The sequence below is a fragment of the Ixodes scapularis genome, unplaced genomic scaffold (assembly GCF_016920785.2).
Source record: "Ixodes scapularis isolate PalLabHiFi unplaced genomic scaffold, ASM1692078v2 PGA_scaffold7__128_contigs__length_106722199, whole genome shotgun sequence".
In the NCBI taxonomy this organism is placed as follows: Eukaryota; Metazoa; Arthropoda; class Arachnida; order Ixodida; family Ixodidae; genus Ixodes; species Ixodes scapularis.
This window is the reverse complement of record NW_024609882.1, coordinates 8,064,882-8,088,766: the sequence shown is the minus strand read 5'-3', so window position 1 is coordinate 8,088,766 and position 23,885 is coordinate 8,064,882. Positions and strand designations below refer to the sequence as shown.

General features: G+C 46.4%; 1 protein-coding gene across 3 annotated transcripts in view; it reads left to right on the top strand.

The window, feature by feature from the left end:
- Positions 1-8,890: 8,890 nt before the first annotated feature.
- LOC8040183 (phosphatidylinositol 4-phosphate 3-kinase C2 domain-containing subunit alpha) overlaps positions 8,891-23,885 on the top strand; it is a 32,398-nt gene continuing 17,403 nt past the window's right edge. The window contains exons 1-2 of one of the 3 annotated variants that reach the window (XM_002414005.5): positions 8,891-9,085; positions 15,948-16,131. In XM_002414005.5, coding sequence (XP_002414050.3) covers positions 15,990-16,131 — 142 coding nt within the window. In that variant the 5' untranslated portion in view covers positions 8,891-9,085; positions 15,948-15,989. Of the gene's footprint in view, positions 9,100-11,613; positions 11,631-15,947; positions 16,132-23,885 lie in introns of those variants that run through there. The other 2 variants (XM_029984856.4, XM_029984857.4) reach the window with 2 other exon arrangements.

Below are 23,885 nucleotides of genomic sequence, written 5' to 3'. Positions count from 1 at the left end.
TATATCTTCTCCGCCAAATTCTGAGAATTCCTACAAGCGGACGTAACGTTGATTTTATACGATCTTGATGCTTGTTATGTACCGCAATGTTCCGTCACAGCAGACGCTTCACCCCTCTGCGACCCTGCGTGTGTCATAAAATATATTTCACCGCTGGTTAGAACTTTGAGGATCTCAGGGGGTTCGTTTATTAATTATGGTGTTAGGCTCTTTATCAACACTTGTTCTCAAATTTTACTGTTCATTGTATAAATTTTTCCGGTTGACTACATGTGCACACAAGAGTGTTTGTTGCCATAGTTTGTTTTAGCGTTGTTATATGCACTTGTTACTATGCGGTGTGCGAATAAATTAAGGTTTTAAATACTGGTGAGTATCCCCCCCCCCCCCTTCCCAAAAAAAATCTGAAACGGGCTTACTTTTATTATAGGCAGAGTACACAAATTTTTATGCTATTATCTTCTATGATCTCTCAGAGATTGGCAGTGGCGTTGTCAAACTCGCTGTACTTGTGGTCGTACTAATCAGATCTCGAATTCCCTTTGCTTTTGCTATGTTATTTTGTTTCAGCATTGTTTGGTTTTGTTGTTTCAGTCAGTAAACTATCGTTGAACATTTGAACATTGAAAATTGTGAGATGTAGAAGGCCTGATAGATGTCTATAGATAAAAAAAAGATATATATTCATACAAACTAGGTTACTTTTTTTTATAAGTAGTGGTCCTAAGGAGGCCACAACCCGATTTGCTTACTTTCGTTAAATAATCTTTAGACCGAAGCTTCAACGTTTACAATCTACGAAGGCGTCGTCTCACCACGCACTAATAGTCGCTTAAAGAATTTAGGAGAAATGAGCAATGCTCACCCCGCCAACTTTGTCAAAGCAGGGGGTCACGTGATCCGTAGCCAATAGACCCTTTTCTGAAGTGTGCGCCATCCGGTTACTGTTGCGCCAATTATGCGTGGCAGACATATTTGTTTTTACGCGTACACGCAGTGTGTACAAGCATAGCCTTCTATATACTGAAAAAAACCTGGCAGATCGCCACGCGAAGCGGCCGCCGAAATGGAAAGGCCGGAGCGGCAGAACACAGATGAGAGCGATGAGAGAAAAGCAACGTGACTGGCTCCCCGCTGCGGCAAAACTCCGAAACACACTTCTCCCGAGCGAGCAAGTGTGTTTCTGGTCCTCGCCGCTGCAAACTCTGTGCGCTGACGTTCAGGTTCCCCGAAAAATGGCTCTTGTTGCTCTGTGCTACCAGATCTTCGCACTCCAAATCTGCGACCGGCAACTCTATGGCTCCGTCGTCGGAGCCATAGAGTTGCCGGGCTCTGTGAGTATAGTGGAGGTTGTGGTCGACTCGAGGGTTGCGGCAGCATTTGGCGGGAACTCGGCTCAGCTCGTATGGAAAGCGAGTGTGACGTCAACGTTCGGCAAGGACTCGGATCCAATCACACGCCTGGTTCCGAAGAAATGGCGACGGCCAATGTTGCTTGGGGGGCAACATTAGGAGCATTAGGAGTCCGATAGATTGCATCATTGTTTCGCGTTCTGGGGAATAGAATCTACAAACGCAGAAGCAAACAGATGTGATATGATAGACATAGGGGGGGGGTGGGGGTGGGGGGGGGGGGGGGGGTAGTCCTTGCCAATTTTGATGGAGGTGTGACCTCGTACATAAGGTGACCACCCGTCCGCGACTCGCGGGACTGTCCCGCAGTGAGGGCTCGTGTCTCGCGTCCCGCAAGAAATTCCCAAATCTTCAAAATGTCCCGCATTTCAAACTGTAGTAAAATTCACACTGCAACTCATGGCGCTGCCGAACAACGGGGTATGGGGAAGCGCGGACGTCGCCGGTAATCGTGTGAATCACAATGGTACACGATTTTCTATATAAGCATTGCGAGAAGCGACCGGTCGTTCTTGCAGAAGAGCGACGGTCGCTTCGCATGCTCCGTTATGCCTCTCCCCTTGGTGGCAATATATTCTAAGAAACATTGCACGCAAAAAGTTTCAATATAAAATATTCAAATTATGTTCAAATCATTGAGTCAATGCGAAAGGGTTGCTGTGAATTTTTGTTGTAGTGAAGACAGCCATACAAGGCAAAAAGCCTGCAACTCGGAACGGTCAAAAAAGTGCAATGTTAAAAATTTGTGTAGGACCATGGTGATAAAGGTAAGGGTTGACAAGAAAAAATAACCCGAAAAAGATTTACTCTTTCCTTTTTCCATTAGATGAGTTGAGTTGTGCTACAGTCGATTTTTACGTTTTCAACTTTGACAAATTTAATAACACATTTGCCATAAAAAATATATATCACTGGGAGTGAAAATTAAATGAGCTTAGTTGCTGCAATATAATCAGCAGGCGTATAAACAGCACAGGATATTAAATATGTTAACGGAGCCTCGGTCCCCGTGTGTGTGTTAATAAATCCCCCCCCCCCCCCCCCCCCCTCGCCTCGCGTGTCCCGCATTTCGCTAGAAGAAAGGTGGTCACCCTACTCGCGACATCTAAAGGCCCGTTCACACGATGCATTTTTCTCGCGCATCTAGTGTCGCGAAACATAGTTTCGCGAAATGGTTGCGCCGTCTGAACGAGTCCGAAAAGGACGCGCGCATCTAAAAAAAGTTGCGCGCACACCTCGCTTCTGGAGCGAGCTTTTGCTGAAACTTTGCCGAGTCCTGTCAATCACTCTGAGGGCGCCGCCAATGGCCGCTCAGAAACGCTCTCACGTGGCCTTTGAGGGGGGAGCGAGCTGTTTGAGAAGACCACTTCACTGCCGGTGTTGTAGCCGAGCCAAATCCGAAAAAAAACCGAAACCACGAACGATGGATACTGCCGGCGCTTCCGCAGGCACGTCAAGCACCACTGAAGGAAAAGTGAGTAGCATATCGGAAAAAAATCCAGCGATGAACGAAGACGTAATTGGTGATCATGATAATTCGCGGCTATTTTTAGTCATAATTAAGAAATAAAATCTTGAGACAAGGAAACAAAAAGGGACGTACACAGTACCGTCTCAAAACCAGCACAGCGTACAGCTCTCATTTACTTCCACAACAGTCTTCTTTGTCAACCTCCATCCAAATTATACATATTTAACAGTAAATAAAGTAAATGGCAGTAAATGACAATTCAACAACTAGTAAATGACAATTTCAGAGTAAATTAAGTAAATGGAAGTAAATGACAGCTGTATGCTGTTCCTTTTTGTTTCCTTGTCTTAAGGTTTTATTTCTTAATTATGATTGTTCACCAGCTGGCCTGCGTTTTGACTCTTAAGGCCTGTTCCCACATGCAGCGGAGCGCTACAAGCATAGCGCTTACCTCGCGCTAAGCGCGTGCCGACGGGAGCGTTCACCAGCTTTGTATCGCACCGTCAAAACTGTTGCTCATGGCAGACGATAAGTAGCTGACGGCACGTGAGGAGCGCTACATCAGCGCTTCGCTGCATGTGAGAACCGGCCTTTAGAATGTGGCGGGAGATGGATAACACGACGCTGAATGGCTAATGGTGATGATGTTGGCTTTCCACTGAAGCGCCACTTTATGGTCTTTGGCGAAGTTTCTGCAGAAACATCTCAGCACGTTTAGAGCTCCCCCAACCTTTCAGACTAAGAAATTCGGAACATCTCCTTCCCGTGCTGGACGGGTTACACGCCGGCACTGAAGCTGTAAGAGCGTTCTCGCACGATGTTGTAGATCTCTACTGTAGCCTAAACGTGAAGACCCCCCTGGCCTTCATTTCTGACGCCATCCACGAGACAGGTGTCATAGACTTTCAAAAGTCATGTGGCGTCTCGCTGTCCTCATTTCTCGAATTGACACAACTGTATCTCCAGTCAACGCTTGTTGAATATGAGGGTAAAGTGTAGTTACAAAAAGCCGGCGTTTGTATCGGGTCTTGCTTGGCTCCCGTCCTCAGCGAAATTTACCTGTTTTATGTTGACGCCAAAGTTCAGTCGAACCTTCAACGAGATTTTCCCGATGCGAAGGTTTTTCGTTATTTTGACGATTATCTCATCCTACACTCCACCATCTCCGACTCTGCAGCCGTAGAGAGCGTGTTCCAGAAGAACTCACATGGGCTCACATTCACCAAAGAGGCCCCCTCCCCTGAGGGCTTACAGTTCCTGGATCTCAGGTTGGTCCCAACTAGCAAAAATATCTGCTGGGCTCACCAGTAGAGGTCCTCTAAGCCCGTTCTTCCTTTCAACAGCTCACACTCGAGGAATGTAAAAAAAATGGGAGCGTTCGAAATCTAATTGCTTCAGCAAAGGTTAAATCCTGTCAACACCTTTCCGCCCCCAGCCTATCCAAGCAGATTAGTCGCCTCATAAAAGCAGGATACCCGAGAGACCTGATTGAGACAACAATCAAGACTTGTCGCGGGGCAGAAGTCCAAACCCTCCCCTCCTAAGTCACGCTTCGCATGCATCCCCTAGATACACACCACCTCACATCGCCCGAAATCTATTGCGCGCTCGGCTTCAACACCAACGTTGTATTTTCCTGCGAGTTCAAATTAGCTTTATTTGTAGAAAGGTCAACAACCCCGGTCCAGCGTCCCCTTGCCAGAGAAAGCACCAGACCAGTTATGTAACCTGCTGCAAAGAGTGCGTGTATCGATTCCCATGTCCTGCGGTGCTAAATACATCGGACAGACGGGCCGATGCCTAAACAATCGGGTGAGGGAACATGTAAACGAGATCAAGAAAGCAGCCTCCGACACTTAGGAGATTAGTTACCAACCGATTGCCAAACACACCTCTGAGTGCAGCGAACCCTGTTCGGCCGACCTTCCTCGACCACCAGGATTGGAGGTCACGCCTCAAGATACGGACGAGAGATCATGGAGGCCATCGCCATGCACCACAGTCACAACAACCTCGGGTGCCCGTCCATAGGCTTATCCAGGAGGGAGATAAACTTCCCGAGACCAGAGCTGACGTCCCTCGTTTCCGCGGCTCCAAGCGATTAGATGTCAACCCCACGAGATCGTCCTTCACTTCCCTGGCTCTACACCCTCTCCCATCGCTTTCCCACTTTCCAGTGTAGCATCTTTCACCCTCCCCTCCTTCACCTATATATGCAAACTTCGGGCCAATAAATGTTGTTGCTAGTTGGAAGTCTTCGTTGTCCGTCCCCCCTTTCTATGTATCTTCCTCATGTTTAATCGCTCCAAATCACCCAAGGGAATTGCCCAGAACTGCTAAACAAGCTGCTCACAGTCACATAAACCACTTCATTATGAGAAAGCCTGTAACGCAACTCTGTAATCAGTAAAACATAATCCACGGTCAGTGGCGTACCACCGTGTTTCTGAGTGGAGGGGCAAACCAGACCCCCCCCCCCCCCCTCCCCCCCCCCCCCCTTCCCCCCAGGGCCGGGGAGCGGTGCCTTTAGTTAAACCTTACCTTTAGTATCCCCTGAGCGCCGGCGGCCAGCGCCGGCGGCCAGTGGCGGCTGTTTCGGGTGTGGGCAAAACACATGCCTTGCCCCCCCCCCCCCCCACACACACACACACACACACTCTGAGAACTGGGGGGGGAGCACCCCCCCCCCCCCCCCCCCCGGTTGGTACGCCCATGTCCACAATTTTAAACTCTGCGATGCACGAGTTGCAATGAACTTGATGGAATGTCTGATGCCCACAAGCTCACAGACGTTGAGGATGACACCATCGAGTGTACTGTGCATCTTGAATTTGATATCTGGAATCCATAGTCCTAAGGATGACGAGTTTGGCATTAGTGGTCTGTTAATTAAAACATGAGTACTCGAAGAATGGTGCTCACCAATCTATGATGAGGCCGCTTGCACTTGTTGTAAAACCACTGACGGTGCGTTGGATTTCTTTCTAATACCAAATTCAGAACTATTGGTCAAGCTTCCAGCCCTCTCCTCTTTTTCTCCACCCCCTCTATTTTTTTTCTGTATTCTGATATTTAACTACGTACAATGCTCATCAAACTTGTAGGGAGCACGCGATTCCGCCGTGTACATTAAGGACCCTGGTGACAGCCGAAGAACTGCTCCACGAGGGAGCGCTGAGTAGAAGAGCACCTGCTGGCGTAGTGTGCCTTAACTTTCGATCGGGGTCACGTAATTTGTGGCCCCCGAGATTCTTGGCGCTCAAATTCGCGCGCCAGAGTCTCGGTGGCCATGACGACAGACGTCCGATTGACACCACATCCGAGAGGTGGCGGCAGCGGTCCCTTTGCCGAAGCCATTTAGTCTTTTTCGAGTAAAAGCGGCGCGCTTTTTTTTTCAGCGCTGTGTAGATAAAAATCATATTTTTGTAATTAAATTAATTAGATTTATTGAAAAAGAAACTTTTTTTTAGACAGAGAGATTTAACTTTAAATCATATATACTTTATATAAATCAAATAAATCCGATTAAAATCACACTGTCAAAGAAATAGTTCATTTTTTAATTAACTTTTTCAGACTTGGTAGGCTGATTGATACTTCAATCCACACAAGTACTGAGAGCAATGTAGAAGAAAAATGTACAGTCAAGTTAATTATGTATGTAAAAAACTTGCTATTATTGATGTAAATAACGCGTACTAATAAAAAGCTCTATATTCAGACCTTCCCCACTCTATGTGGAGAAGGTTTGATTTACACCTTCTAAGTCAAACAGGTCAGATTTAAATCACAATTTAAATCCTTTTGATCTTTATCCCCCCCCCCCCCTTTTTTTTCAGCTTATAGTTTTGTTATTATTGTAATTGCAAGCTTTGAGTAGCCACAAAAATCAACAAACAAGATGCTTTGACAGGTTACGTGATCAAAGCTTTGGCACGCCGAAGTGCTGCGTCTCTGTGCCTTCGCATGCTTGGATACCGATTACGAATCGACACCGTAGCATAGTTTTGAAGGTACATCTGTCGCGCGTAGATGTCTTTGCATCATATATTGGCCACGGACCGTTCTGAATCATCCAGCTGTTCCGGCAAGTTGCTATCAATAAAGGGGAGAAAATTTGTGGTTGATATGCGCTGCTAACCATTGCTATGTTCCAAATCTGCTCGAATGGATCATAAGCCAGCACAAATCGAGCAACGCTGTGGAGCAAGGTAGTTTTCGAACACAAAACCATGAAACGGCGAGATCTAAATTTTTTAGAGCGCAGCTCTTAGGGGTCCGTTTCCAGCCTGAGCGGCGTCGGCGTCGCCGTTGCCGTCGCCGTCGCCGTCGCCGTCGGCGTAACCGCGCGTTGCATGCAACAGGTTGCATGCAACCTGTTGCATTCTGTGCAACCTGTTGCATGCAGCTCAGAGAAGATGCAACAGGTTGCATGCAACCTGTTGCATCTCACAAAAAACGCCGCAACGTCGGCGTCGGCGTAACCAAGGTCACGCCAAGGTCACGTGACCCCCAAGATCACCACAAGGTCACGTGACCCCCAAGGTAACCCCAAGTTCAACCCAAGGCCACGGGATTTCCCGAGGTCACGTGACCCCTCCCCCAGGGTCACGTGACCCCCAAGGTCACGTGACACCCAAAGTCACGTGACTCCCCAAGTCACGTGACCCCCGATGACGTCATCAGTGACGTCACTGATGACGTCACCCGCATCGCCATCGTCATCATCACTGATGACGATGACGATGCGATGACGCCATCATCACTGATGACGTCACCGGCATCCGCATCGTCATCATCATCATCACTGATGACGTCACCGGCATCCGCATCGTCATCACTGATGACGTCATCACTGACGTCACTGATAACGTCATCGGTATCCGCATCGTCATCGTTACTGATGACGTCGTCGGCATCGTCATCGTCACGTGACCCCCAGGTGACGTGACCCCCCCCCCCAAGGTCACTTGACCCCCCCCCCCAGAACCCTTCCCTCCTCCTCCTCAAGAGCTGCGCTCTAATTCGGCGTACAGGAAGTTGTAAACGGCTTTCACTTTTTTTAAAGCGCGTCCTATATGGTGCCGCCGCCCCCATAACCCGCTCCCCCCCCCCCTTTCCGTCGCCACTGGATCAAGCTCGTTTCTGGACCGAGAGTGCCGCAAGTTTCAAATACGGTCGTCATATAAAGTAAAACGCTGCTCCAGAGGCACATACGCCTTCACGCACATTGCATTCGCGAAGCACATTACACACGACGGCGTCGAATCTTGATCGGTAAACAAGCGTGCGAAGGCACAGAGACGCAGCACATCGGCGTGCCAAGGAAACTTTGACCATGCCGCGAGACCGGCGAAACTTGCTTTCGATGAGTTGTGCCTTTTTCCTGCGGCGCTGCGCCGGTCGCACGTGTTCTCAAAGGCAATTTTCACCTTCTACAGAACGTTTTTAAAACATTTCTTTGGCGAGTGACGACGAACAAGTAGAAACCGTGTCTACAGCTCGCTGCCGCCAGCCTCTGCAGCGCTCCAGAAAGGCTATTTAGCTACGTGGAAGATGGCCGTCCGGCGTTGGTTGCGGCCAAGCTCCTTGCTTGCTGCTACTACACGGCTGCAGTATGGGGACTGGCTGCAGCGACTAAACGGGATGCGCGATCCAGCAAATTGAAGATCAGTGTCTATCTGAGACTATCTCGTTGATCACTGCCCGTCGCCCAACGGGCCCAACGTCGCCCACGTCGCCCACACAATGGTGTCGCCATCTTTGAACGAGATCCCGAATTTCGCGGTCTTCTATTCATTCTGCGGTTGAACGTTGAGCTAAAGTGGCATTCTGTTGATGTTTAGAGAATATCTCCACTCAATCTAAGGCTTTGAATTTATCCTTTCGTAGGCCTGGGGTGGTTTGCCGACCCCCTCTCAAGTTTTCGAGTCTGTTTAGCGAAACAATGACAAACGGCTGGCCACTATGACCGTCTTAAAAAAATCTTGTTGTGATCGAAATTCTATGTTGGCAACCTTGGCCCTCTCTTCTTGGGGGAGTGTTGTCTGTATCGTTGACGTCCGGGGTTGTTTTATCGAACCTAAGAAGAAACATTTATTTCTGAGACATTTGCTCCACCCCCTGTAATGTTCGCTCGCATAGTACTACGTCATTTCTCCGTCATTCCTTAGCGGTCTCGTGTCCGTCGGAGACTCCACAGGTACGTTGATAAAGGTCCGTAAGCCTAAGCTTTTCAAAGCGAAGATAGTTTACTTGAGGATTACCGCCTTTGGTAATTCATTTTAGACGACAGATCCTAGCGATGAATATTACGTTTTCCTTGTTCTCCGTGCGATGTTCGCGCTCATGGGCGGCTTAATGAAGCGAGCATATGATGTCCGTCTCGGTGAGTGTTTACTGTTTGCTTGGAACGCGAACCGTCGCTTTGAGATGCTGCCCTCCGCTGTAAGCCGACTCTGACGGTGACTTCGTCTGTGCGTAGTTTATCTCGAAGAGAACCTTTCTTTATTTTATCACTATTGCGCGGCTCCCGTTGCCGCATAATAAATGGGCCGCATCCACAGAAAAGCCCCTGCTTTTAGGTTTTCCTTGTGATCGCAGCATTTACAGCCAGCAGGTCCAGCTATTTAACCTTTTGGCGGTAATTGAATAACATCAGCGTTATTTCAAATAAATTGCCCTTCTCTAGTAACTATTGTAACATTCTGCATATCGCAGCATCATTTAGACATTTAAATAACTAGTCCTCCCATTATTTGTTATTTCGTCACTTGAAGAAGTTGATCAGAATTTAGTCAGGTTCCCAAGCTGTGGCTTTGACTTACCGAGAGCCTCTATGGTTCGATTTGTTTTGAAGCGTATGACGAGTTCAGTGGATGAGGTCCTTGCTAACACCTTTGGGAGTATAGAGCTGATAATTATGCAAGTCTTTACTGTTGAATAGGTATGTGTGCGACTTTTGAATGTCTATATATGTGTTAATGTTTGAGCACTGTAGCAACACAGTGTTGCTACAGTGCTCAAATTCATAAAGCATTAGACATTACTGAAAGAATGGACACAGGCAAACAAAACGACAGATGTGCCGTTTTCTTTGTGTTTGTGTTTATTCTTCCACTAATGTCTTCATTGCCTCTAATTTGCTCACCTGCAATTATGTTAGAAGCAATAATTTTCATTAATGGTTTATTGCACTAGAGGAGCACTTTAGGCGGTGTAGTACAACTGCTGACCTGGGGTCTTTGACCCCAGATTAACACTCTCACTGCATTGGCCTAATACCTCTGCGAGCCTCGAGTATATCCTTCTTTGTGCATTTGTGCTCCTCTGCATAAATTATGCAATCAGGTTGTGCTCTTCTGCACTGCAGCAGAGCATGACCGTGCCAAATGCTAGCTATGACCCCAGGAAGTAGCGTCTCTTGACTGGAGCACGAATGCTCCACTCCACGCGACATGTGAGTGTGTCCATTGTAGGTTCTCTGCATTTAAATCAACCTAGCGATATAACTGACTACTCAGTCGTGCAAACTCTTGTGCATAGTACACAAGTTTGGGAGTACCCACCTACAGACAGCCGAACATCATCTGAAACTCGCACTACTCAATCATATGGTGCTAACAGTATTAACATATTCCTCTTATGTAGACCATCAATTTTTATTTCTGCAAGCAAGAAGCAGGAATCTAGCGATGCAGCCATGTTTCACGCCTTGCGCCGGCTCCCAGTGGCCGGCCCCAAATGTGCCCTTTTCGTATGCAGCGCTTGAAATTCGCCTTATTAGCAGCTAGCCTTATGTGTACGCACTGATCTTTTCTACGTATGTGTACGCTGCATAAGACTAAAAGAGAAGCAGCTTGCCGTACATCTTGAAGTTGATCGCTTGGCTAGGACAGCTGCTTGTCGTACCGCAGCCAATGCGACATCCAATGATAAGTGTTTTTCGGGTACTCGTCCCCAGCCAGATTATAGGCGTCTCCGGTATTGGCGACGAAGGAAGAATAAAAGGTTTCAACCTGTAAATAGCATTAAAAAAGATGGAGGGAAGCCAAAACGGGAATGTGTGACGGTTAGACTAATATCCTAAATGTCTTCTATTGGCGTGGCGACAGCAAAACAATGTTTTCACGCATACTGGAAGTGACGACAATTCAAGATAGCGGCGCCCTTGGGAAAAGGGATTTCGGTTTCGGCTTCGGCGTAGATGCCTGAAACCCAACTTTGCAGTGTGATATTTAGAAAACTACACAGTACCGCACACTATCGAGGAAATAAAGTGTACTTAATAATTCGGGGATACTGACTGAGTTGAAAACAGGCGTAACCCCAAATTTGAAAATATTGACACGAGTTGTCCTCCAACTCTTACATCAAAATTGATTGATGGATTTCAAACCTTTATTTCAAAGCATTCAGTGCCGTTTTTAGACATGCAGCACCATGTAGTATGTTACAGAGGAACTCCACTTCGAGTTTAATTTTTTGGTTTTGTTTTTCTAAGAGGGGCGATTTTTCCGTGACTTTTAAAGTTCCAGGATTCGAAGTGATCGCATCAGGCATGGCATCTCGTCAAGTGTTGACGTTTCTCTAGAATGTTAACTGACTTGCGATTCAGGTGCATATGCAATCAATTTTGTCAATGAAAGTGCCTGCAGTGAGTCAGAAGATGACATTCGTTTATTGGGTTTTAGTTTCTATAGTGGCAGTGGGTCGAACCAGCCTGGACTGTTCCCAGGTGCTTGTCGGTATGTCTTGTTTTTCACGCCGAGCGCATTTATTGCCCCTGAGCTGTGGAAATACTGCGTGTGTTCTGAACGCATTATTTTTCATATGCAGGGTGTCAACATCATATAAATAGGATTTTATGCCATGAGCAGCAAAACGGGTGTTTTCTTTGAAAACGCGGCCCGTCCAGTATTTGGCACGAGACTACGGAATAGCACTAAATGCTTCAGTCGTCGGGGCTTTGGGGAGCGGTACAGCCATCAAAGGGGCCAACTTATGTTTTTGGAGAACAGGAAGCTTTTCATATGGTATTGTCAAACCTGCAGGATATGTTTCTAAAATAGTAAGATACAAAATGTATATTTTTATTTTTACTCCTAATTATTTGCAAGGTACATTGAATTAAAATTTAAAAAGAAATAATTTTCGTGTTAGTTACACAAAATATTACATTACCTTTTTTTTGTGCTATATAATATCTCTTGACATTTGCATTGTTGGAAAGAGAACATCTTTGACTACATTTTGATATGCTTTGGTACACCTATACTCGCTTTCTACTCAAGCACCATAGTTAAAAAAGTCCTGCTCCTTGTAGAGGAGCATTACTATTTCCTTTTACGTGGAGAATTTGGATATATGTAGGTGCATTTTAGATAAGATATATATTATCATATCGAGACGTGCACGGTCCAAACGTCAAGAAAATCGCTCCTTCGAACAATTAAAACTTGTAGGAATTACTTTGCGCAACGTATGAGCAATGTTCAAAGCTTGCTTTTTTCTAGAGGTGAAAACGAGTATAGTGGCGTAATATCTGACTTAACAATTTCTTTCTTACTGATGCCACCCCGTAACTGCCTTTTTGCCTGCGGCAAGGAAAGAGTTAAAAATGCCAGGCTAGCAGTTGTACTGCACTGGTTAAATTTCTGGTCTACAGTGGAGACCTCGGACATCTAACGCTCATTGGGGCGGATGGGCTTCATGCTGTTTTATATCCATACAACAAACAACTTATTACTTTGCTCTCTATCTTTTTTTTGTGTGTGTGTGTTTTTTTTTTTTTATCATGGTCCACCGTACACATTTTTTGTTTACATGAATGGCCATACTGCTCTTTATCTAATAGTTCTGGCATTGTAGAAAAAGCATATTAAAGGGGCAGTGCAACAATTTTCGGACTTCGGCAAATCAACTACGGGAATTAATTTGTGTCACCTAAAAAACAAAATAAAAAAGCCGTTTTATTGCGTGTGCAAGTTTTTATTCTTAAAAATTTTATACAAATCGGAAGGTCAAAGTGCCCTTGAACTCACGCCGTCTTTCGAGCGACGTTTCTGGGGAACCAGCTGGTTTACCATTGGGCGCGTTCAGTAGCGCCTCCCTTGCCTCCGAACGGAGTGATTCGAGTCGGAGTCATCGGAGCGCCTACTGAACGGCAAAAAAACCCGCTGCTCCAAACCTGCTTCTACGCAATTTCCGCTTCCTCCCCTGTGCCAGACGGTCTCCTAACTGGAAGCAGACGATGGCGAGCACGATCGCTTTTATTTGACGCCAGTATTGAAGTCTTTACAAGGTCGTTGCAGAAAAAACGGGTGATTGTACACATCAGCGCTGCTGTTCGAAGCGATGCAACGCGATCGAGCCCTTCGCTTGGCGGTGCAAAGGCAGCTACTGTTATAAAAGCCGACAAAAAACGTCGTCAGCACACGTAAAATATAAAGCTCGGCGAATCTACGCCGCCGGTTGCGATACTTTTATACGGCCATACGTTTGTTCTGCCCTTCGTAACGAACTCGTATGCACACGGGAAGTTCGGCCGCGCTCGGCGTTCAAGGTTTTGTCGGCCGAAGCGAGCCTCAGCCAACGTGCACCCCGATTTAGCTACGCAAACAAAACATTAATCGGTATCATGCTCTGCGTGAGTGTCCAACCGGCTTCCAAAGTCGCGGTGATACCCTGCCTTGCTCTGTTGAGCGCGGACAGGACTATCGTCAATATTACCGAGTTTCCGTGCAACGGCGATCAAGACACGGCGTCAAATGAACGTTTACGTTGTTTATTAGCATATTCAAACCAAGCAAAATACGGTCCAATGCATTTTCCGAAGGAGCCTTACCTCAAAAAGAAATTCGGACGCGTTATTCGTCTTACCTTGAGCACTTTTCATTAACAAAAGCGAGCAAACTGCACACCCGCGACAGAACCGAAGCAGCTTATCCCGCCATTTTGTTTGTTTTTGTTCTCTTTTAGCGCCGGAAATCGTCACCAGTCAGGAAATGACGTCATTTTAGCTCCTTTGACTCTACGTGCACCACTGTGACGTGCACCGTCTCCGGACTCGGTGCTTCGGAGCTTGACTCCGAAGCCCCGGAGTTACGTGCACCGGAAGTGACTTTTGGCCGTCCAGTGGAAGGAGTCAGTGACTCCTTGACTCCGGGGCCGCGACTGAACGCGCCCATTGGGTTTTGTCTTCTGTCCGCGATTGTCGACTTTTCAAGGATTAGCATTGCCGAAGGTTGCGGCGAACGATTGACACAAAGGATGGTTCGCAACGGGGCTGACGACGAGTGTTGCAGCCGATGGGGACTGGTTTTGTTGACTTCCGCATGTACTCCAGAAACGCGCCGCCATGGTTCCTGTAACTGTCACACGCAGCTGTAGATTGGCAATTAATTTGTTTTTCTCTTTGCGATTATGCAGCTAAATAGCAGTCTTAAAAAGGGTGGCCCGTTTTTTTGTTTGTTTTTTTCACTTGTGCCTAGATTTTTTATTAATACCACTGTGTGGTGGCAAATTTTAATGGGATGTATTGTATACTTGTATTTTTTTGCAGTCTACAATGGAAGCATGTCTTTGTTCCTGGTCGTTTTCGATGATCAGTGTCTTTTTTTTTTTTTTTTTAATTTTATTTCTTATGGTATGTAAAACTCTAATTTTATTTATATATCTTCAGAATGTTGCACAACTGCTTCGTTCCATTTACTACTAACAGATCGGTTAGGCAAATGGCGCATTTTTTGTCTGATGTATTTTTCACTGTGTTTTTGTACTGCACTGCTGAACTGTACGGGGGGGGGCAGAGGCCCTGTCAGGCACCAAGCCTTTATCTCTGCCCCCCACGCGGAGCTTCCCGCGAAACAAATAAAGAAAAAAAAAAAAACAGTTTACAAAATACAAACTGAAAATTCTTTCGACACTAAAATCGTTGCACTGCCCCTTTAAGAACGAAGCTGGGATGCAAAGTTCATGAGTCTTCCGTTATATTTTTACATGATAGTGTTAAGTAGCTCGTGTCGCAGAAAAGTCGGCATTGGTGGCGTCGTGACAGGAAAATCCTGATTGGTCGATAGGGCCATGACTTAGCAGCCACATGACCTCGCGCGAGAATTTCACATGAAACTTGATGTCGTGTATGGAATGAAAGTTGTTAAAAAACATGACATGTAATGTGAATTAAAGGTTGCCGTATTTCTCAAATGATTTCACTTTATAAAGTAATTCATCTGCCTTAAGGGCCGCTGAAAATAAAAAAAAAATGTTTTCCTGGTTGAAACAGGGAAACCAAAAAATAAATTTTCCTCAAAATGTTTTTTTTACACCATTATTGATGGTGCGGTTTTGTCGGTAGTCACCTCCTTTCCACTTGTTTTTTTCTCGGCTTTTCGGTCGTGTGTAGGAGAGGTGGATTGGCTTCTACATCACGTTGAGGTGGAGAGAGTGCATGACCATCACTTTGATGTTGAAAGAGTGTATGACTATTTCATGGCGTCATTTACTTTGCGCGAAATTTAAAATGAATCTTGCGCCATCAATATCGCTTTAAAGAAATTTTTGTTTGCGTAAGATTTAGTTCTTACCACGCGTGTCCAAACCAGGCTGTTTAAAAAAATGTTTTCCTTCTCAGGGGCCCTTTAAAGGAAAATTTAAAGAATTTTAGGCACGATTCGAACCCACATCCCTTCAGGTGCAAGCCATACACGGTACTGACCAGGCCATGTCCGCCACACTTCTTGCTAGGCAGGAAGAGCATGAGAAGGCAATGCAAATGAGGCCTGAGAACACTATTGTGCTCCACTCTTAAAGGCAAAGCTTAGGCTTCCTCCAAGTTCTTTTTTTATTTAGGTTGCTGGTTTTTATCACCAAGTTTGCTTAGCCATTAGCACCCGCTACAGAAGCTCCCGGCTCTACTTTGTTATGTGCTTCTAGCTGCTTCGAGGTGTGCTTCAAGAGCCTAGTTCCCGTTCCCACCACCGATAATGCCGTGAAATCGCCATTTGAGCTATTTTCTATGGATGCAATGTATGATCTATCTAATAGCATTTATTCTTCTCAAGTATCGGCACTGTAGCATGACTGGAGCATGAAGAGCAGCTGCCATGGCAGAGGGCGGCAGAGAGCCTCGGCCACCGTGCCTCCCACCCAAGACCGCGGCCTTCAACCTGGGCGCACTGGACTTGGGAGGCGGAAGCTCGTCCACGTCCACAATGTACTCCTTCACCCAAGACTCCTCCATGCTGAGTAAGTTGGACGATGAGTGAGTTGGACCTACTTTTAAACAGCTTCTCTCGAAAGCTTGTCTGCACGATGGCTGCTAGGCACAAGGGGGAACCTGGGGCTACAACAGTTTTTTAAAGGCAGACCAACAAGCCGAGAGGAGGAAACTCTTCCTCAATTCCTTCTTTCCATTTTGAAAAAGAGGAAGACTGTCCTTTCTGCGGGGAGTGGCTCGGAGACCCGCTCTTGTGGGTAGAGGAGGAGTGCGAGAGGAAATGGCGTTCGGTGGGAGGAGGGAGTCATGACTTATCGTACAGAGATCTCAACGTCTGCACCTTTTGCAAGTTTTTACCCGAGCAGTCAAAAACGCTGCATGCATTCCCTCACATGTGTGCGCAATGCACTTGAAACCTCTGCGTATTACGTCACATCCAGCAGTTGGTTTTTCCGTTCTTCTCATGTCTATTGATACGTTCAAATCAAATGCTTGTGATATCTAAATTCGCAGGACAAAAATTTGCTAGAATTTACCTCTAACTTCTTCCCTTTGTGAACCTCTTTAGCTTCCCTTTAAAGAAGCTCTAGCAGATCTTTTTGGAATACCTGATTGAAGTGGCAGCACAAACCTTGACACCATTGTTGCGCTACAAAAGCATGATTTGCTAATACTTTCCATTACTAGGTTCTATACTTCTACTACCATAGAAGTTTCAATGATTGCATGCAACTACAACACAGTTGACATTCTAGTGACTACTGTACGCTACCCAAGCGTCGCAAAAGTTGAGGCAGCCTTTGGGTGTACTTCTAAGGTACCGTGCGAGTCAAAAGAGTCAATGGCTGTTTGAAGGGACCAGATAAATTGTTTTTTTATTGTATCGCGCTAGGATTTACTGCAGAGGTGCCTGAAGGTAATGGAAGCTTTTACTAAACTTGTGGAAAGATTGGCTCACTCGAGTAAATCACGAAAAATCAAAAACTGTTTTCCCTATACTTTGCATGCACACTTAAAAAATATTTTGTGTCACTGTGGTGCTTATTTGGGTCAAATGAAGTGAAGAATATGTAATCCAATTGTATTTTCTTTCTATTTTACCAATTTTTTAGTCATTATAAATGCCAGGATAGACCAGAACGATTTTCTGATTATGAAAAAAAAAAGGCTGAGCCATAAATTTTCTGTAGACAAAACCAGATTTTTCTTTTGTTTTGTTTTGTTTTGGCTCCGGAGGTTTCATTTATTCATACTCTCAATTAATAGATGCACCACCTTCAAGCACCTCTGTAGCAAATCCCAGTGCGATAGGTTAAGAAACTGATTTATCTGATCCCCTCAAACTGCCATTGGTCCCTTTGACCCACCCAATAAAATCAAGTTCCGATCTACCCCCCAAACTGAATGAAAATCATGTCTGTTATTCTCAAAGTCCCTAGATGCTTTAGCTTCTCAGGTATGGAATGCAACGAATCATTCGAAGATCCAAAGGCAATTCGGTAGGAAGTGCACGCGAGTCTAGTGCACTGCTGCAGAGCACACGAGACTGATACCGGTGCTATTCCCTTGGAACCCTGCTCTTGTCTTCAAACACACTTTGGAGCGCGGCGAAGGACTGGTAGGGTCGCATCACTGCTGCTACGTGGCACGTGCACCGCATCACCACTGTCACATGACACATACACTGTTTTCTTGCTGTTGGCAGTATATATTGCCGTCGCCACACTGCTACCACGTGTCCCTTCCTTGGAAGAAGTGCAGAATTATGTCAGCCTTCAACCACAACAACAAAACAAAGGCAAAAATCAGTATAGACCTTAGAATTTAGACAGTGTGAGGTCGGGCTGCCGTAGCGTTCTGGTGCGGGTTCATGTTGCAGGTGACAAATCCAGCCGATCCAGTGTGACTGCTAGCTTAAGATTTTTAACATTTTATTTATTCACTTTTTATTTAAAATGCTGCTGGCCTTTTTAAGGCCCCGGCAGGTTACAGGCAGCAATAGTTTCTATAAAAGCATGATGCAACAATATGAAAACTTGGTACAAAACAAGAATATCTCGCATAATACATTGATACTTAACGACGGAGTACAGAATGCGTTATTATGGCATGTATGGAAAAATCCAATCCGTGTCAAGAGAAAGGAAAATACAGCAATGACATAATTTGCAATTGAAATATTGACAGCTTTCACCATATTCAGCAAAGGTACCATATGCAAAAGATGACTGGTTTTAAAATATCCCACTTGGCAAATCAATGACAGTGTGGTTAATTAACTTCACCGCAGAACTTAATCAAGCCTTCACGAACGATTGAGTTTTGGAAATTTTGGTTAATTCTTCTGGCAATAAATTTAACTCTTCAATGCTATAAACAAAGAAAGAATATTTGAACATCTCATTTTTGCTGATATACGGTCTGATCATCCTAGTGTGGTTAGCTCTATTAGTGACTACAATGCAGTCTTTCAATTTAATAACCAGACTTTGCGGTGACCATGATAGCTGCAGGGCCATGTTCGACAAATGTTTCGTTTTTCCTATAAAGAAACGGAAGTGACGATTGCGTCTGATTGGCTAGAGGCTCCAATGACGAAAGAGGGAACTTTCGTTGTTTGAGCCTCAAACCAGTCAGATGCGATATTGTCACTTCCATTTCCTTTTAGGGGAAACGAAACATTTATCAAACATAGCCCCTTGAGCGTGAAATCTTACGTCTAACACCGAGACTTTGCAATTCTGGTTGTTGAAGCAAATCAGTCGTGCTCTCTGCATGCCTATATATTGAAAAGACAAATCATGAGCCCCAATTTTGAATTTTATCGATGCCGTATGATAGATAGAGTTCGTAAGGGTCCCAAACAAGGCTCGCATATTGTAATGTAGACCGAATTAATGACGTACAGGTGGTTAACTTGCATTCTATTGTTGTGTTTTTTAACCGTCTCCTCAAAAAGCCCAATTTTCGGCGAGTGGTATTGAATATGTAATTAACATGTGCGTCCCAGAGATGCTGAACCAAAATTTGGAGCTCACAAAACAAGGCTGGAGCGATAGGCGGGACGTTGCAAAATCCAAAAACATCCCTCCTATAGTGATATCTCTAACAGATAGCCTCATTTTTGGAAAAGTGCGCGATTGAGCACGGCCGACGAGGCACCGGACGTTGTCATTCTCATTCCCTCTCCTCCTCACTGCTTCCCATCGAGCTGGTGAACCGTAGCGAGGAGGAAAGGAGCGAGACCCCTTCCCCTCATTCTCAACTGTTCGGAGAGAATCGTGACGTCAAGATATTTTCTTGGGCAGCAGCGTACACCTTTGTCTGCATCCCAGCCATACGGTGAGCGCCACGACATGAAATCAGCTGTCCAAGATGAACTTCGTTTTGCTTTAGAGCCTCTGACACACAGCACACACCCCTATGCCCCCGCCGCACACCCGCCAACGCCTTTGTGCTCATACCAGCAACTTCCACCTTCCTATGCTGCGCGACTGCGACAATCTCGAACGCCGTCAAGACGGTGTATGGAAGACCTATGATAACCGACCAACATGTTTTTATTGCCACGTTCCCGGCCACATCTTCTGCTCTTGTCGGCGCCGATTAAACGATACAAGCCCCCCATACATGCTCCCTTCTCGAGACCGCAACACCTTCGAAGACCGCCATCCTTTTTATGATTACCGGCACGTCAATAACTTGTCTTTTCGCCGCTTCTCGGGACTCTACACCGACAACACTAACATCGGAATTGTAGCTCACGACCGCTCAACCAGCCCCGTCGCGCAACCTTCACCCTGACAGGGTCGCTCACTATCTCCCTACCCTCGTCATTGCCGCTCTGTTTCCCCATTCAATGATACCATCCCTTCGGCGTCTCTTCAGTCAAACTAAAAACCGCAGCCTCCATCGACAATGGAGGTTATTCTGCATCTCAACAATATGCAAAACACCCTCCTTCTGCGGGCCCAACGAATTTGACGATATCAAAACTTTCTTGCTTTAGTGGACACTGGTGCAACAAAGTCGTGCATTCCCAAGAACGTCCGTCGACGCTTGCGAAAAGTGCTCACACCCCCATCTGGGGGCCACCTGCTCTGCATGGGCAATGGTGATTTGGTGCGCACTCTCGGGTACTGTACAGCGCACTTAAAGGGACACTGACAAGGTATTTATGCTCGCCGAGGTTTTTAGTTGTACGTGACATATAAAAGCCCAACTACCCAGAACAGAATTTGCGGCTCGAAATTCGGTTTCTTTCCACCCGAAAACCGCCGATCGAGAACTGGCTGGTTTAAGTCGCGCTCACTCTCTTTTCCGTGGTCACGGTCCGTTTTCTAAGGTTTGGACGCTACCACCAAAAATAATCAAAGTCTATGTCATTGAAGGCACACAGTCGATACTAAAAATAGAAAAAAAAGTATGAAACCCATTTTTTGTGGCTTCCAAAAAGCTGCAAATACTTTGATTTAGACAAACAAAAAAAAAAGGTTACATGGACAACCGGAAGCATTCTGTGCATTCACTGCATAATTCTCAACATGGAGTCATTTCGCATTTCGTGGGAATCGCAGGTGGCAGCGGACGACGGGCATCGGACCTCTATTTCAGAACTGCCGTTCGCGGTACCGGCGAATTCTGCCTTCCTTTGAAAGAGAAATTTTGGACCGATCAAAAGAATTGATATTCATCCCGTACGACACGCCCGACCAGCAAGGCGATTGCACGAAGACGTCGCCGAGCCGTCGTCCCTTCTCGTGGCTGAAGACAACTCGAAGTGCGTACTTCGAGTTGAATACGCACGCGTACGGTTTCTTTACGAGGTGCAAATGTGGCATATGTGTGGTGTTGCCCGACTTCAAGCCGGGAGTGCATGTATTGAAGAGAAATCGGCAGCAAACTTCCGACATACAGTCTACCCGCCGTATAACTACGCATGATTGAGTTCTTCAGTAGCTCAGTGGAAAGACATCCGCTTCACACGCAGAGGGCACGGGCTCAATCTCTGGTGTGGGTGTACCGTTTTTTTTTTCTTCTTGTTTTGGTCAAGCATTATGCGATGTTTACATTTCTTTTTTTACAATTATCACTGAAAGAAACAATTGTTGTGGACGATACGTCGCTAAACTAAATGGTATGGGATTCCATTTTTGACACCTGCGAACTCAATGTAGTCACTTTCCACAAAATGCAAGGAGCATATGAATCGGGTAGCGTCCGCTTTCCGAGCTTCGCATAACTCTTCTACAGGAGTCGCAGCCAGCCATTGATCCCGACCCGTTGATCTTTCGGAAACTCGTGCCCTCTGCTGCACAATGCCACTTTCAGATGCAAGACATGTGAGGCAACTCTTCACGTAACATCTTGGGAGTATTCCCCGCAGGGGGTACCTGTGAAAGCAGGTGTTTGGAGGGTGGCGTCTCCACGGGCCCCGAGCCATGTGGGTTCGCCCGCCCACGTCTGGCTGTGCGTGGCTTTCCCGTGTCCGAGGAAGAGGGCATCGTGGTGGTTGAGCCGAGCCCGGGGTAGGCTTGGACCCTTCGGGGCCCCCCGGGGCGAGGAAATACACCACTTCGGCCCCCGCTTCTCGTTGACGGGAGTCCTGGTAAGGCCCGGCCAGGATGATTCAGTCTAGTTGCCTTTTCTTCTACTATCCCCCCCGATCTTTCACTCCCACCTTTACTTATACTCCTCTCTCTTTTCTCTCCATTCCCCTTTCACCTTCTTGGCGGCAAGGGCCAACCTTGAGTGGAGAAGGACGCTAGTCTAGACCCCTTCTTGGGTATAACATCTGGGTAGGTGGTGCTACTGGAGTAACGTGCACAGCAAAGCCATTTTTGTTATGTGCCGTTACCCTGTCCCATGTTGGGCTCCATGGTGGGCGGCACACCGCAGATGTCGAAGATCTCCCATTTTTATATGGGTTCCAAAGCTAAACTCTCTTCTGATCAATCTCCGAAAAGAGTTCACACCGAAGCCACCGTTCCTCTAAAGACTACTAATAATACTCAAGTCTTCCCAAAGTTTCTAGTAATGCACTGTGAATACGAACTACCACTTGGGAAAGCTCTCCCCATTGCTTGTGGCAAAAACCCTGAATCATGTGTTGGAAAATCTTACAAAGCAAAGAAGCTTCACTCTGGAGACCTCCTTGTCGAGGTTGAAACTGAGCAACAAAGTAAAGCGCTCCTTGGGCTTACTAGTATAGCTGATCACAAAGTCACAGTAACGCCACACCGATCTCTCAACACCATTCGGGGCGTGATCTCCGAAGATGATCTGTTGGAAAGTACTGAGGATGAGATCCTTGAAGGACTCAGCAACCAGGGTGTGATTGCAGTGAGGTGTATTACCTTTCGTCGAGATGACCAAGAGAAGCCTTCGAAGCACCTTGTGCTTACATTTAACTGCACGACCCTCCCCCAGGCGGTCAAGGCAGGCTATCTCAACTGCAAGGTTCGACCGTTTATCCCCAATCCGAGACGTTGCTTTAGCTGCCAGCGTTTTGGACATGGGGCAGCCACTTGCAGGGGACGGACAACCTGCGGAAAATGTTCAAGCAATGATCACCCTACTGACAACTGTGCAAGTGATTTCTCCAAATGCATGAACTGTTCAGGTGCTCACCCTGCATACTCCCGCTCATGTCCAAAGTTTAAAGAAGAAAAAGAAATACTAACACTGAAAACCCAAGAAAATCTGACCTACTTTGAAGCCCGAAAACTCCTCTCATTCCTACAGAGAGGCACCTACGCCGCTGCGGTCAGCAAGGGGGCTGCACCGACAACGGCTTCCGTGGGGACACAGGTCTGCCTTATAGACCTTTCTGCCCTGCGCAAACCTCAAGCCCCCAAAATCTCACCTGGAATTCCTCAAGAACAGAGGGATTCAACTCAAACCGCATCCTCAAAGGCGACGGCCCCGCGCCATCTGCCCGCACGTCCTCGTGAGAAAACTGACGACAGAGTCACAGTGCCTTGAGGGGCGCCCTTCATGTTCCTCGCATCACGAGGTTGAGTCAATGGATGTCTCCAGCAGTCCGTCGAAGCCTCCACCTGCCCCGAAGGGTGGTAAAATCTCGTCAAAAGTTGAGGACCCAAAGAAAAACACTAAAGCGACAGGTCCAGAAGCTGGCACATAGCAAGTGCTTAGTCGTGGATGCTGTTTCAACTCCCAAATATTTTCATTAACACTTCATACACCTCACATTATCACTGTTCTTTGTTGCTCACCTGCATTACCTCGCTCACTCTTAGGGATCAGTTGGGACAGAGGAATAATGGCGACTCCCTCGCCAGTGGCGTTGTCCCAAAGTCTCGACCCCCTTTGAGGTCAGAGGGGGCGGCTCCACAAGGATCAGCCAGAGGGCTATTGGCGACTCCCTCGCCTGGGGCACTACCTTTATTTGTTTTTCCCCAAGGGTTTGGTCGGAACTGCCCTCCTGTTGACATCCACACCCATTCATGTCCTCTTTCGTTTTTTATTAAATTCCTTTTTAGGTGTTTTCTTAGAACCCTAGTTTGTGAGTGGTGCATTACAGCTTTAGCTGCTTATGCGCTAAGGCTACGAACTCGAGGTCCCGAGTTTCAAACTTGTAACCGACAATGAGTCTTAAATGTAAACATTTTCGACGGACATCCGTCTGGTTAGGAATGATTAATAAATCTTCAACTTTGAAACTCTAACAAAGCTTTATTAAAAAGCAAAAATCCCGACGTTTCGGAACCAACTCGGTCCCTTGATCACGGGTGACTGTTTTTGCCCCGCGGAACGGCCTGCC